Source organism: Tauraco erythrolophus, chromosome Z (genome assembly GCF_009769465.1).
Source record: "Tauraco erythrolophus isolate bTauEry1 chromosome Z, bTauEry1.pri, whole genome shotgun sequence".
Taxonomy (NCBI): Eukaryota; Metazoa; Chordata; class Aves; order Musophagiformes; family Musophagidae; genus Tauraco; species Tauraco erythrolophus.
Window position 1 is genome coordinate 15991526 of NC_141496.1, and position 15267 is coordinate 16006792.

Consider the following 15267-nt stretch of genomic DNA (forward strand, 5'->3'; position numbering starts at 1 on the left):
TCTCATTCCACTCGCTGCTCAGGCTTTCAACCAGAAAGACTCACAAAAAATTATTTCTGACTTACCAGACTTTATCACTGCATCTGTTGTATTTGAAGGAAATTTCTGCCAGTCCACACTACAGGGTTCAGACCAAGATGAATGACACCATTTTACTATGTAGCCACAGGTCATGTTGGGGTAAGAATTCCAAGAAATATAAATTCCATTCCCCATTGCCACGGCCCGATCTGTTTTGACATTGTCTGCAACAAAGACGATACAAAAATCCATCAGAGAGCAGACACTTATCTATAGTCCAAGCTGGAAGAAGGCCTTCCAGCCACAGTATAAAGGTTTTATAAACTGCAGTCATTTCTAAGAACACGAGCTGCACTCCTGGTACTGTGAAATTCGAAGCGGTGCACTCAGCTACGCTTTCTGAACTGCTGGAAATCAGACGTAGCCTGCAGCAAATCCCTTAGCCAGCCTTAAGTACGATGACGAGAAGTGCTGCAGATCAGGACTGGCTTAAAAAGCACTTTTTCAAGGTAAGGATTTACAGCAGATGTCAGGTTCAAATCTGACGTGACACCAATTTGGCAGGAGCCTCCAGCTATAAATTCCTGCTGTCATTTCATCAAGCAGTTTGCTTTGTGTTTCTTTCAAAGTGACTTGCTGTCACTCGCCCGACCACAGACAACCATTTTTCATTGAGAATCAACAGTGAAAGTCAGGACCCTGGCGAACTTCATGGAGGCTCAGCCTACCAAGGGTAAATTAATAAAAAAAAAAAAAAGCTTTGTCTTTAGTCTATTTTTCTTGGGTTTGATTATCAAAGGTTTAGCTGCCCTTGAAGTGATCAGATCTGGGAAAGACTTCTGATTCCTGCAGCTTCCCTCCACGACTGTCCGTCAGATGGGACCCCGCTGAGGTAAGGGACATTTTCCAAAGGCCACCGCAACAGCTGTGAACCCAGGACAGATCTGCAAAAACAATCTCAGGGTTTCAGTTTTTCCTTTTTCAGTGTTCTCATTTATGCTCCCTATTGAGTCTATTATTTCATGCTATTAAAGCCATAAACTATGGAAGGCTGAAGGGCAAGGGCAGTTTTTAAGAAGCAGTGCTGTGAAAACTTTACTCTCATAGACATGCTGTGAATGTTGAAGGACTGTCCATTTCTAAATAATCTTAACATACAGCTAAGTGTACAATCCTTTTCTAGCTCACTCATGGCAAGACAGACACGCATGATTAAAAAAAGTCAAGACAACTCCAGAAGTCTTTCAGTACTTTTCCCTAAACAACTAGTACGCATCCGGTTAAACCACACTTCTACGATGCTGGAAGAGAGCATATTTCTAATTAGACTGGTTTAATTTCCGTATTTACAGGAAAGACATTTTACTGACAGTGAGCACACGCTCTCTAAAAAAAATGCTTAAATGTACCACACTCAATTTTATTTCCTGAGCCAGATGACTAGAAATTCACCCAGGGCAGTACTGCTCATTTTGGTGTATTTATAGCTGGAATCTAGACTAGTAGAAATAACTACTAGCACTACAGTACTTGTGTGGTAGAGGAGCCTGTAACAGCCAGATTATATGCCCCAACACTCTACTGAGCACTTTTCAGAGACAGTGACAAATTAATTAAGGTAGAGTACCCTTGGTTTGTGTTTTCAGTTTTCACAAAGCCTCAGCAGATCTCAAGCTTCAGAGCCACCACTCTCTTACTGACACTAAAAGCACTTACAGACTGCACACAGGAAGCAGCCAGAAAAGATGTTTGGGCAGAAATGTCATCCAGTTCAGTGAATGAGTCATCTTTCATGACTCCAGTCAGTGACTCAGATAATTCCTATACCAACTTGGGAGCAAATCTTCAACGAGTACAAGTTGGGTAACACCAAAGGGAACCTCAGACATCCAAGAGAAAGCTATAAAGGAACGCAAAGCTCCAGCTGCCATCAGCTGTCCCACACCACAGGCTTATTACAGAGACCTCTGTGAGTCCCAGAGTCTCGTTCTTTCACTGCTGAAGGACAGCTACAATAGCATTTTCATTCATTCAACTGTCCTATATGATTACTCTTCCCTCTAAGGAACAGGTTAAGAATATATTTTAAATATTGGTGTTTTGGAGAAGCACAAGAAACATTAAGAGGAATGGTTTCCTTCACATAGAAACAAACTCGTCTCCGTCAAAACACGTTTCTTCCTGCAAGAGACAGCACTGTCTTATCAGAACGTGAGTTGCAGGATGGGAGACTGTGATACCTGTTCTCTGTGTGGGAAAGGAGAAACAGTACCACACATGCTCCCCGCAAACCAGCAGAGAAGGCCTTGCTCTGTAAATCCCTTCTCCTTGCAGAGCATCAGGCAGCCTTCGGGAGATCACACTCTTCCTGGAGCGCAGGGAAGGATGGACTCTTTTATCTTCTCCCCAAGCTCAGCATTAGGAGCAGAAAATCATTATCTGGCTCAGCTATTTCCCTTTACAAAAGTCCACAGCAAGAATGGCAGTGTTTTAATTGCTAAAGTCTTACCTCCTTTTCAAATCCCAGCTCCTAGCATAAAGGATGCCAACGCTTTACCAGCCAGCCCAATTAGTATTCTACTGCAGAGTTCACAGGCACTGAACTGACAACTATCCCCTTAAAAAGCCACACAACATTGCTAAAACTTTATTCTGATTCTCTTTAGCATATAACACTTTTCAGCATCTCAACAACAACACACAGAAATAAACTGATCTCCCTAAACATCAGAGATCGACATTAATGCTTTGAAACCTCATCCTTCTTGTTCCTGGGAGGTCTCCAGAAAAGTACAATACAGTTGCAGAGACTGCACACTATCATCCTCTTTTTAAGCAGAGAACATAATTAATTGGTGAGATGCTACCCTAAAAGCAAAGCAGCAATTTTTTTCCTTCCCCCACCCAATAGATTTGGGTGGGGAAATAAACCAGAAACCAAACACAAACAAACAAGGCATGTATCATCTTATTTTTCAATAAACAAACTAGCTCAGGTATTCCCCGAGCTTGGAAGGTGTTTAGCTCTCTGCTGGGAGCACTCACCACTTGGAAGTTCCATGCTTGTTATCCTTGAAGGAGGAGAAGAGCCTGCATGGTTTTTGGCTACAACACTAATTACACAGTCATTTTTTCCAAGTTTTATCTCAGTACTGTTTGAGGGTTCGGTGACTTCTTTATACGCCACTGGTGTCTCTAGCTGGTAGCAGGACACTTCATGAGACACTATTTTTCCATTGGCTTCAGAAATGGATAACGGCTATGAACAGACAAAGAGCGCATTAAAACAAAAATGGAATAAACAAAAGAAGACATAGGATAACACAAATTTAATGTCCTGATCTAGTTTCATGACTGTATAGGACTATGAGGCAGAGAAGACAGTTACTCAAGTGTGACTTTGAGAATTAAGACATAACTTCATAAGTTTTTAATTTTCAGCTGGGATGTATTAAAAATTCGATTCATGTGAAATGCTTCTAAACACAAAGTTTAAATTATAAAAAATTGATAATATTCTCATTTAAAGAAAAAATTTGTCTCAATAGATGGTTCTATAAAAAGTAAAGCAAAGCAGTAAGATTTATTGATTATAAACTTCACTCATTTATAAATGTGTAAGGAAATAGTTTTTTGTAGAGTTACATTACATAATATTTTAAAACTTCAAGTGTCCTATCTACCTTCCAGAAGATTTTTAGAGTTTTCCCTGAAGGACTTCTCTCTCTCCAGATATCTGGTCCTCGTGCAGGAGCTAAGAAAACAAAAAAGAGGTTGTGTTTTTTCCAAGTTGCAGAGTAGACAACTTACTACCTATCAAAAAGTTAGCTTTTTAGATGGCTCATTTTAAAATATATGGCTTCACAAGTTCAACACTTTATCATCAAATCATAGAATCATAGAATCATAGAATGGTTAGGGTTGGAAGGGACCTTAAAGATCATCTAATTCCAAGCCCCCTGCCATGGGCAGAGAAATCCTCCACTACACCAGGCTGCCCAAAGCCTCATCCAACCTGGCCTTAAACACTTCCAGGGATGGGGCAGCCACAACTTCTCTGGGCAACCTGTTCCAGTGCTTCACCACCCTCAATGTAAAAACTTTCTTCCTTATATCTAATCAAAATCTCCCCTCTTTCAGTTTAAATCCATTGCCTCTTGTCCTATCACTACACACCCTTGCAAAAAGTCCCTCTCCAGCTTTCCTGTAGGCCCCCTTTAGGTACTGGAAAGCTGCTATAAGATCACCCTGGAGCCTTCTCTTCTCCAGGCTGAACCCCAACTCTCTCAGCCTGTCTTCACTGGAGAGGTGGTCCAGTCCTTGGATCATCTTCATGGCCCTCCTCTGGACTCGCTCCAGTAGCTCCATGTCCTTCTTATGTTGGGGACTCCAGAGCTGAACACAGTATTCTAGGTGGGGTCTCACGAGCGCTGAGTAGAGGGGCAGAATCACTTCCTTTGACCTGCTGGCCACACTTCTTTTGATACAGCCCAGGATACGATTTGCTTTCTGGGCTGCCAGTGCACATTGTCAGCTCATGTTGAGCTTCTCATCCACCAGCACTCCCAAGTCCTTTTCCTCATGGCTGCTCTCAATCCATTCTGTGCTCAGCCTGTACTTGTGCTTGGGATTGCCCCGACCCACGTGTAGGACCTTGCACTTGGCCTTGTTGAACTTCATGAGGTTCTCACAAGTCAAGGGACCTGTCAAGGTCCCTCTGGATGGCATCCCTTCCCTCCAGTGTGTCCACAACACCACACAACTTGGTGTTGTCAGCCAACTTGCTGAGGGTGCACTCAATCCCACTGTCCATGTCTCCAACAAAGATGTTAAATAGCACTGGTCCCAGTACTGACCCCTGAGGAACACCACTTGTCACAGGCCTCCACGTGGACACTGAACCACTGACCACAACTCTTTGAGTGCGACCATCCAGACAATTCCTTATCCATCGAGTGGTCCATCCATCGAAACCATGTCTTTCCAGTTTAGAGACAAGGATGTCATGTGGGACAGTATCAAATGCTTTGGACAAGTCCAGGTAGATGATGTCAGTTGCTCTTCCCCTATCCATCAATGCTGTAACCTCATCACAGAAGGCCACCAAATTAGTCAGGCAGGATTTGCCCTTAGTGAATTAAAAGAATTAAATAAACTTACGGGCTTCCAGTGTTGTGTGCTCCTCTATACTGCTCCAGTCACTCCATCTCCAGAAGTGTTCAGCAGCCGAACAGCGCACCCTGAACTGGTATTTGGTATACGGGTGTAATGCATTCAGCTGAACCGTGTATGTTGAGAATCTTCCACCAGGCACGGAGACATTGTGCTGTTAAAAATTCACAGAAATTGACATGATACATATATATCGTTTGCTCCTAGATTACGCTGAAAGTCAACATCTAAAAAGGTGATATTTTTCCCTGTGAATACTGACACAGTGAAAAAACAGCTGCAGTCCAGCAATAAAGAAATCAGTGAAGAAGAAAAATATTTCCCATGGATTCACCCTAAACAAAGGAAAAGTTTTCAGTGGTCTGCCAAAATCAAGTCATATATATCACAGAAAGTCAAATATCACAGTAGGGGGCACCTTTGAGATGTAAAGCATGAAAAGGACAGATAACACAGATGAGCTGTTGATGCGATTAGCTCTGCATACAGTAGCAGGCTGTTGCTTCCCATCTATCCCATCCAGTCCTCCCCTCTCCCATACAGCAGCAACACTTCTGCTCACATGAGGCAGGCCAGGATTTCACCTCTGGTATTTAGAACCTGCACTTCCACTGTGCACATGCACATAAAACTGGGTGGACAAAGGCCTTTTTCCTAAGACATATGCACAGAAACATGCTAAAGACAGCCTGAGCAAGGTGCTTATCATGCAGTCTTCTTCCTAGGTAATCTTTTTGCCTTCAAAAGATAGTATCCAAGATAGTATCACCTGCATGAGCAAGGTGCTTATCATGCAGTCTTCTTCCTAGGTAATCTTTTTGCCTTCAAAAGATAGTATCCAAGTCTTACCCAGGTGATCTCTGTTCACAGCTCTTACGACAGGACTAGCCTCTCCTGTTATTCTTAACATGGTGCAAGGAGTATTTCAGTTTCAAAACTACTTAAAGCAACCCTAAGCCTGGGAATATTTTTTACTGAATCTAATTGTAACACATGTGTATCATAGCTGCCAAAAACTGGACTGCAACTGACTTTAAGCTGCAACTAATTGTGCATTTCTAAAGCCAAATGACAACTTGAAAAATATTTAAAAGGCCAACAATCTCTCATATGGATGGAAAAGCTTCTGAAAACATCATCAAAATGCCATGTAAAACCCCACAACAATTTCACAGCTACTTTTGTTTATTACAGGGAACCCTTGGAAGTTTTTTATTATGCAACCAGAGACAACATAACAAGTCCGTAAAAGCTTCTACCAAGCTGTTCGCTGTGTTTCAAAATATATCTGTAGCTTTGGGCTCTGATACACGTGCAGTGAAACAAACTGCTGTGGCAGCGTTAAGATCTTACCATCTCCCACTGCCCCAGATGACTGACCTGGTAGCGGAGTTCACGAGCAAGCGCGTGCCCCAGGCTTCCAGCAGACTAACTCTGGCTAGACAGAACTGTGCAAACTCACTTTTTTAGCAGGTTAAGCTAATTGAGCTGGGAGCAGGTGACATTTGGGTGTTTGTTTCCCCTGCTGACTGCTCCAGAAGCAGCAAATGTGTTGGGAGCAGAGAAATGCAGACAAGGGTGGGTGATTGGGTATCAGACGATACACCAAAACCCAGCACAGGTCATCTGTCAGAGCTGTTATGTACATCTAAAAGCCAGTTCCTTCTGCTGTTGATTCCAAAGAGATCTATGATTATCTTTGCACTACCTAATCTCAGGGTACTACTTAACACATGTCAGTATTGAGAAAATATAAAAGCTTAAGGCTTCCACACTCAGTAAGTGCTCTGAAAGTATTTTTAAAATACTCTTACAGTTAACGCATTAACTACCTTATTATTTTAGAAGCAATGATTATCTTCAGTCTTAGCTGCAACACTTCTGTGACTTGAGTGACTCTGTTCAAGTCTGTGCCCAACTGGCAACTAAATGCAGTGGGTAATAGAATACTTCTGCTAAAAATCAAACCAGCGTTGTAAAAAGCAGTGTTAATGTGCTCAAATTACAAATTCAGGCTCTGTGCATCAAGACCGGTAATTCAGTGTGTGCCTACCCAAGCTGGTCAGAGATACTTCATCTGAACCCACAAACACAGAATTTGGGGTTAAACCTCGGGTCAACTGAACATGCAGTTCTGCCATTAGGCTTCGCCAGTGACACAGATCACCCTGCACTAAGTTAGGCAATACGGAAGAAGAGGATATATTCCCATCACCTACACTCAGTATCTGATGTTGATGTCTAAATTAGTATCCTAAGCTCCTTTGACAGTCGTCAGCAGAGTAAATATGTGGCTCCAGTGGGTGACGCAGAGCACCAAAGCCTGGCAGCAGCTGGAAGCCTGAATGCTGGAAAATCTGAACCCCGCACATAAACAGCACCTTCTCTCCAGCTGCAGAGGTCTTTACTGGGGATTATCTACTCATATGCTCAGTGGGAAAATCCTTCCCTATCCTGTCGCTACCTCACTGACACACAAGCAGGTTTACTAGCTCCCTATTACAGCCACGTGCACGTCAACTGCTGACAGCAAACAAACGAACTGTTCTCTGAGGGGAAAAGAAGAGGCAATCTTAAATAACCACTGTGGAAGTCTGCAGGGCAGCAGCTCATCCTGGAACAACAATGTGTTAATACAGTTTGCATCAGGAAGGGCAAAACACAAGGACTGTTACCTAAAGGGTCAGCATAAAGCACTATGCAACATCTCCACGTCTCCAAGTACCAAATAACATGTTGAGTTATTTGACTTTCCTCTATACTGTTTAAAACCAACCAAAAAAAAAAAAAAAAGAAAGCAGACAAGCAGAACTTTTTCTGATTTTAGTAGATGAACTTCTAGTCATTACTACATTAAGCATTTAATAAGATGTTCAGAATGATGTTTTTATGGAGAAAAGAATTTAAAATGTGAGTACTTCAGTGAAAAAGATCAATATTTGAGCCCTCACCAAAAAAATCCATTAAAAGCAACACTTACCAGTTTTCGCTCAGAGTGACCACTGCTAATTTCAGTTTGACACAGAAGCGTGATCTCAGCAAAGCTGCCATTTATAAACCAATGCAAACGGACACTTGTAGAGCTGTTCCCAGAAACAGTTAACTTTTCTGGAGTTTTTGGATGAACTTAAAAACAAAGAAAAAAACTCAGTTCTAAGAAAAAAACATTCACTTTAGTTCAGAAAAATCTGATTTTAAAAAATCAGAGAGTCAGAAGGATAAATAAGTGATTCAATCAGCAAGGAGGACAGCTGGTGCTGGGAAGGCACCTGCAAGCAGTCTCATTCCTGATGGTCTTCTCAGCTATCAAACATCAGAACAGATTTACCTAAGGCGGAGTGCACTAGCATGTATGATAAGGAGTTGGAGACATAGAAAAACTTTTCCCCTCCTACAGTCTTCATCAAAAAAGCAAAACATGAGCTCTTTCAGAGGACCACAGTGATAGATGAAATTCACTCAACTTTGCTCACCTTCTGGTAACTTTTTAAGTTAGAACTTAAAATCTGCAGACTAGGACAGGGTAGGACTCCTGAATGACCTCTCCCTCCCCACAACTCCTAAAACTTCACAGAATTTTTCAATAATATTCAGTACTACAATTCATGGCTATCGGAGAAAAAAATCTCTACTGTTTCATAGAATCATAGAATGGTTTGGATCCGAAGAGACCTTAAAGGTCACCTAGTTCCAACCACCCTGCCACAGGCAGGGACACCTTCCACTAGATCAGGTTGTTCAAAGCCTCATCCAACCTGGCCTTAAACACTTCCAGGGATGTGGCATCCACAACTTCTTTGGGCAACCTGTTCCAGTGCCTCACCACCCTTGGAGTGAAGAAGTTCTTCCTTGTATCTAATCTAAATCTACCCTCTTTCAGTTTAAAGCCACTACCTGTTGTCCTATCACTGCACACCCTCGCAAAAAGCCCTCTCCAGCCTTCTTGTAGGCCCCCTTTAGGTACTGGAAGGCTGCTATAAGATCACCCCGGAGCCTTCTCTTCTCCAGGCTGAACAACCCCAGCTCTCTCAGCCTGTCTTCACTGGAGAGGTGGTCCAGTCCTCGGATCATATTTGTGGCCCTCCTCTGGACCTGCTCCAACAGCTCCATGTCCTTCTTGTGTTGGGGACTCCAGAGCTGAATGCAGTATTCTAGGTGGGGTCTGACAAGAGCAGAGTAAAGGGGCAGAATGACATCCCTCGACCTGCTGGCCACACTTGTTTGGATGCAGCCCAGGATACGGTTGGCTTTCTGGGCTGCCAGCGCACATTGCCAGCTCATGTTGAGCTTCTCATCAACCAGCACTCCCAAGTCCTTTTCCTCAGGGCTGCTCTCAATCCATTCTGTGCTCAGCCTGTACTTGTGCTTGGGATTGCCCCGACCCACGTGCAGGACCTTGCACTTGGCCTTGTTGAACTTCATGAGGTTCTCACAGGCCCACCTCTCCAGCCTGTCAAGGTCCCTCTGGACCACACCACAGCTTGGTGTCGTCAGCAAACTTGAATCGGTCCAGTTACCCTTAAGGAAATATGTACTCTATGTTGGGAATTAAGTGGACAGTGATGGAAAGAAAGGAAAGGAAACAAACAGGAAATTTCAGTTGTATTCATTGGGTGCAAAATAGCCCAGTTTATAATTAAGAAAAACAAATCATGCTTTTTTAGGACCTGTCAATTTACTCTGAAAATTCTAATCTAAGGCTAGTTGAACTGGCCTGGACATGAGGCATGGACAAAAAACCCACACCATCTTCAATTTCAAATTCAGTTTTTCAGAAAGAATGGCAGAATGCTATGACCATTAGGAACTCCCGAATCTTCAGCTGTGGTTGTAAAGGAAGATGGAAAAGGACGGGGAAAACTGCACTAGAAAGGTGGTCATCTTCTCCCATTCCTCGTTTAAACTGAAGATCTAATGAAAGAAGTAATTTCTTTCTACAAACCACGACAGCAGCTTTTACCAATAGCATGTCAGAGTTCTTCAAACCCAAACCAAACAAAGTCAGCATGCAGTAAACGTATTTTTTTGCCTTTGTAGTTCTTAAGACTTACCCCTCTGAGTTAAATCGACCAAAAGCGATGACTCCGTTTGCCCAATAGGATTGGAGACACCTAATATGAAATCGTAAGTTTTTTGATCAGCCAGTACTGGAAAGCCACAGACACGCTCTCTGTTCATTTCATTGACTTCGCATGAAACATTTTTACCAGAAATTCTACAAAGTAAAAAGGGGGAGAACAACTTAATTTTTGAGTAAGATAATTTCTAGCAACACTCAGAAGTTGAGACTGTAAACACAGCAAAGAACAATGGGTTCACTGACACATGGCTTACAGAACGATGTGATTGCAGAGGCATATCTAACACCACAACACAGGTTAAAGTGGCATCAGTCATGACTTGCCCTGTTCTCACGTGAAACTCTCCTCTTCCACTAGCATAACATTTCCATCCTCTCACTTCTCAAAAGCCTAGAAAACAGGTAAGTCCTGTAAAACCACCCCACAAGTCACAACTAAGATTCTAATTTAAAGTATCTTTGTTCAGATCAGCATACATTTGCATTTAAAGAATGTTCTTAACTGCTTTCTGAACCAGGGAGACGCTACATACATTACGTCTTTCCATCAGCCCTGCCGAATCCAAACTAAAGTTTGTTACCTGAGATATATCCACTAGTCCCAGCCGTTTTTAAATCAAAAGCAGGAGAGGCAATCTGGTAACAGACAAGACCCCAGTTACATCTTTAGGGGTAAAATGTGAAGTGTGCATCTGTATGTGTGTATGTGTACAGAAGTTGCTTTAATTAAAATCTGTGTAAACCTCTCATTCAGTAGCACAAGTTTAATTGCTTCCTTCAGGTATTTTTATTGTGTTCTAGCTGAGTTCTGATCTCTCTCCACACTTTACTATCTATTTCAATAGCACAGTGTGGGCTGAGAACAAGGATGAGAATATTTACCCTGAAACACATCACATCTCATAGCTTTGGGGTGAGCGAAACAAGTCTGAACTACATCCTCATTTATGAGCTGGATATGGGCAGCCAGTGACTGGAGCTCCCTTCCTTTCCTTCAAATACCTGCTCTGTTTTGTCCATCTCTTTGCTCCCTACCCAATGGCTTTTTTAGCACTAGCATCCTGGACGACATCTGTGACCATAACTCAACCCGTGTTGCGTCTGACTTGCTTCAAAGCCACCATGAGACTCCATTTCCCATCAGTTTGTGTGACTCAGGCCTCTCCTGGCTCCCTTCCCTGACTGCTCCTTTGGCATCTCGGAGGAGCCTCCTCACCACGGGAGGAGTTTTGTTAACTCCTCACTAACTTCTAATTGCAACCACCAAGGAATCCCATTTGCAAGCGCTATTCCAAAACAACAGTTCTTCACTTTTAAGGCTCTACATGGCCTACGATGTAAGACAAACTAGTGGGACACCAGTCTTCACTTCTTTCTGTGGATGATGCCAGTATTATTAGTTCCTTTCAGTGTTTTCTAGGTAACATGCACTTTGCCTGCTCTACACTACCTAGTTCTCAGTGCTGGAAGAAGAACAGATGTAGGCTTATTGCTATTTTCCCTAGTAGTATTTGGGAAATGCCCCATGACCTGTCTTACAATTGTTCCTCAGTGAATTTTTGTCATCCTGCATAGCAGAAGCTCAGTAAATGTCTGACAGATGATCTGACACAGGTTGTACATTAAAAAATTTTAAAACATTCGTGAATGACTCCTACTATCTCCCTGTATTTTCATGTTGGTCTTATTTACACGTCGGCAGCATTCTGACACACTAAGACCTTTATTTTCTCATGTGCTCATAACGGCTTAATTCTTTGGGAAAAGTCATCCTTAGTTCCCACTGGAATTTTGCAGAGATAGACAAGGCTTCTCCAAGTTTAGTTTAGTTTCAACTTTCACGAACTCTTGAAAAGTATTTTAGGCTCTAAACAGTGGAGACTGATCATTTAAACAGGCATGCTGCAGTAAGTTACAAGTAGCAAGGAATACATTCCAGTTCTACCTTTTTACTTCTTTTAATGCTGAATTGGTTTACCTCTCAAATAAACTGTACTTTGTTCTTCGTTTTCCGTATAGTCCACTGGATCTGCCTGGTTTCCACGTGCATTTTATTACCAGGAAGTTGGATGTTTCACAGCTGAGGTTTTGGGGAACATCAGGGGCATCTGCAGCATGAAAGGAAAACAAAACAGTTAGCTTATGTCTTGCCATCCTAGTGTGACAGTTGGGCCACTAGCTTCCTGAAAGCATCACCACTCATTTTTGCTGGTACTAGATTGCGTGCCTCACAAATACGTGATAATAGTTATGCTCCAACTATATAAATAATAAGCTTTTAAAAAATCCCAATAAAACAGATGGATAATTACTATCAGTCTCATCTGACTAACACTTGACTTTAGGCTTCTAAGTGGGTGGGTAATCTGATAAATCACATGCAAATATGTTCACAAGCTCCAAGCTCTGACCTGGAAGTGTTTCACTGAAACTCTGCCAAGACTTTTGCAAAATTCTGAGCATCAGTTTAGCCGCTGAGCAATGTAGGAATGCTGTCATATGCGCATCACATTTTCTTACATGTCAGCCCCACCACTGCTTTGAATTCTCCATGCAAGTTGTGTGAAGGAGATGTGCCCTTTAGCCTGAATTCCAAACTGAATTTTAAAGTTTAAGCAAGTCCTGTATGCCTCATCCTCTTCACCGTTGCTCTGGAGGTGCCCGTCTTTTTGTTTTAAGGCCTGTTCTTTGCTCCCATATAGAGCAGTGTTGAGTGCCTTCCTGGAGAAGATGGGCAGTGCTCCCAAGAGAGGGTGACCACACTAACAGGGGACTAAGCAGAGCACTTATTTCAAGTCTCATACACTTTTCTTCAAAAGGTAGCAGAACAATATCCACGTAGCTGCCCCAGAGAAGGGACATTAACATCAGAGTCAACAGTGGTAGGCTTAGCTCAGATTATGAGCAGAGGGCTGAACACTTATTTTGCCAGACCTAGGCTTAACCAAAGTGATGTGCATACACATTTACTTCCCAAACCCTTTCTTCCCCAAATGTCTCTCATCAGCAAGAGCATCATGACAAGTCCTCTCCCTTCCCACTAAGTAGGTACCACTAGAAGAAATACTGGCAGGAAACAGATTTCACCACATCCCAGCTCTTCAAAAACCACTGTATGGGAAAAACCTATGGGACTATCACAGCCTTCGTTCATGAACCAGACATACTTACCTGGAAGATTCTCTCACAAAAGCAAATACTGCATAAGTAATGTAAAAAATGGCATCTCACTGAGAAGTTATAAAAGGTTGGATTCTGTTTTGCATTTGCTATCGCATACTTAATACACAAAGTCAATGACAGGAGGCACAGGCTGGAGTTGGAAGCACACTTTTAAAGGGAGTCCAGTCTCTCCTCTCCTTTCTCTCAACCCCAAGGACCCTAAATTCAAAGGCAGGCATTTGTAATGGGAAACAGGAGTCTCATCAGCATCTATTGGAGGATGATAACTCTCAAAACCCCTCTGGGGAAACCACACAAAGCTCTGAAGTGACCAAGTACTTTCAGTAGTTTGTTTTAAGAGGTATCTGTATGTGGAAGACATTTCTGAGGCTGGCATGGTTATACAGAGAAGATAGACAGTGCTCCAGTATTTTAAAAGAAGATACTAAAAGAATGTTTAGAAGATTTTCCAGGAAAGAGGAACTGTCAGCTGGGTTCATTTGCTGCAATTAGCTTCCTGCCCTGGGTGAGGCATTTGTCATTGTTGCAAGTCTAACAACTCTTCTATTGTCTTCATTTGACTAGCTGGTAAATAAATGTTTTCACTTACAATTCTTGCTCTTACTCTCGCCTTGTCATGGACCAAACTAGAACAGATGTAAACCTAAAGTGATAGAGACTAGGGACGAATCTTCATATGGCACTAAACTACTAAGTATTCCAGGTCATGAAGAAGTGCCTTAGAAAAAGAGATCAAGGAGACAGGTACTGGGCTAGGTTCTAAGAAAAGAAGGCTTACATAGGTACCTCTTCATCCTCTCAGCCTTGGTGTCTTCTCCATGTGCTGGAGTTTCCAAAGTGAAACCAAACAAGCACAATCCCAATGGATCCTCAGAAACCAAAGACCAGGAGGGAAAAAGGCATGATAGAATTTGTTTCCTAGCAGAACACTAAGAGGCTCAAAATGATTTTGATTGGCCTAAGATTAGTAAACATAATGATACATACATCCTACGAACAAGACAGTTCCATCCATCTCATCTTCAGACAGCAGGCACACTACATTTGTCCCACTGGTGTCTGAAGCACTGGCATTTAGCACTCTGATTGCACTGCTCCGACTGCTCAGACGTATCATTGGGTATGTTTCTGGTCCATAAGTCATCCGTTGTATCTGCTGTCCTTCTTCATGGACACAACAAATTGTCACATCTGAGCCTACTGCCACCACAGTGTCCTGAGGAAACACCCCACTCCCTTTGGGCTCGGTATCTTTTCCTAGAGAGAAGGAAGAACAGAAAACAAAAAACAAACAAAAACCTTGACATGAATAATTTGCTCTAAACATGGTTCTGATCAGCTGAAATGTGACTGAGGAGCATTCCAATGCATACAAATCAATGCTTACTAGGTTTCGTTAACTAATGATTGCATTATTTCTCTAATCAAAACACCCCCAAAAGCAGCAGCCCATCTCTGCCTAATGTCTTTTCCTCTGATTTTGGCTTAGTTTTCAGAAAGCAATCAAAGTCTATGTGGTGGCAAAGGAACAAACATACCAGGAATCTCTGCTACTGGGCTCCAGTCACTCCAATCCTTGGGGCCAACAAACTGTGTTACATTAATATAACAGCGAATCTTCACATAGTGTGATGTACACTCCAAAGGCATATCTGATGTCCAGTTCCAAGAAAGAATGATGTCTTCATGAGTCAGTTTTGAATAGTAAGTTACCTACAATAGTTCCCCCCCAAAAAAAAACAACCAAAAGAGAGTTTATGAACATCTGTTAGTAATGACATATAATATCCCAGGTGTCAACAGAATGGCAA

General features: G+C 42.3%; 1 protein-coding gene across 1 annotated transcript in view; it reads right to left on the bottom strand.

Moving 5' to 3' along the window:
• LOC104382894 (LIF receptor subunit alpha) overlaps positions 1–15267 on the bottom strand; it is a 96127-nt gene that overhangs the window by 7317 nt on the left and 73543 nt on the right. The window contains exons 6-14 of the mRNA XM_086629600.1: positions 14995–15169; positions 14444–14713; positions 12252–12381; positions 10245–10408; positions 8174–8319; positions 5182–5347; positions 3705–3775; positions 3067–3280; positions 66–245 (exon numbers count right to left, since the gene is read on the bottom strand). Coding sequence (XP_086485726.1) covers positions 66–245; positions 3067–3280; positions 3705–3775; positions 5182–5347; positions 8174–8319; positions 10245–10408; positions 12252–12381; positions 14444–14713; positions 14995–15169 — 1516 coding nt within the window. The remainder of the gene's footprint in view (positions 1–65; positions 246–3066; positions 3281–3704; positions 3776–5181; positions 5348–8173; positions 8320–10244; positions 10409–12251; positions 12382–14443; positions 14714–14994; positions 15170–15267) is intronic.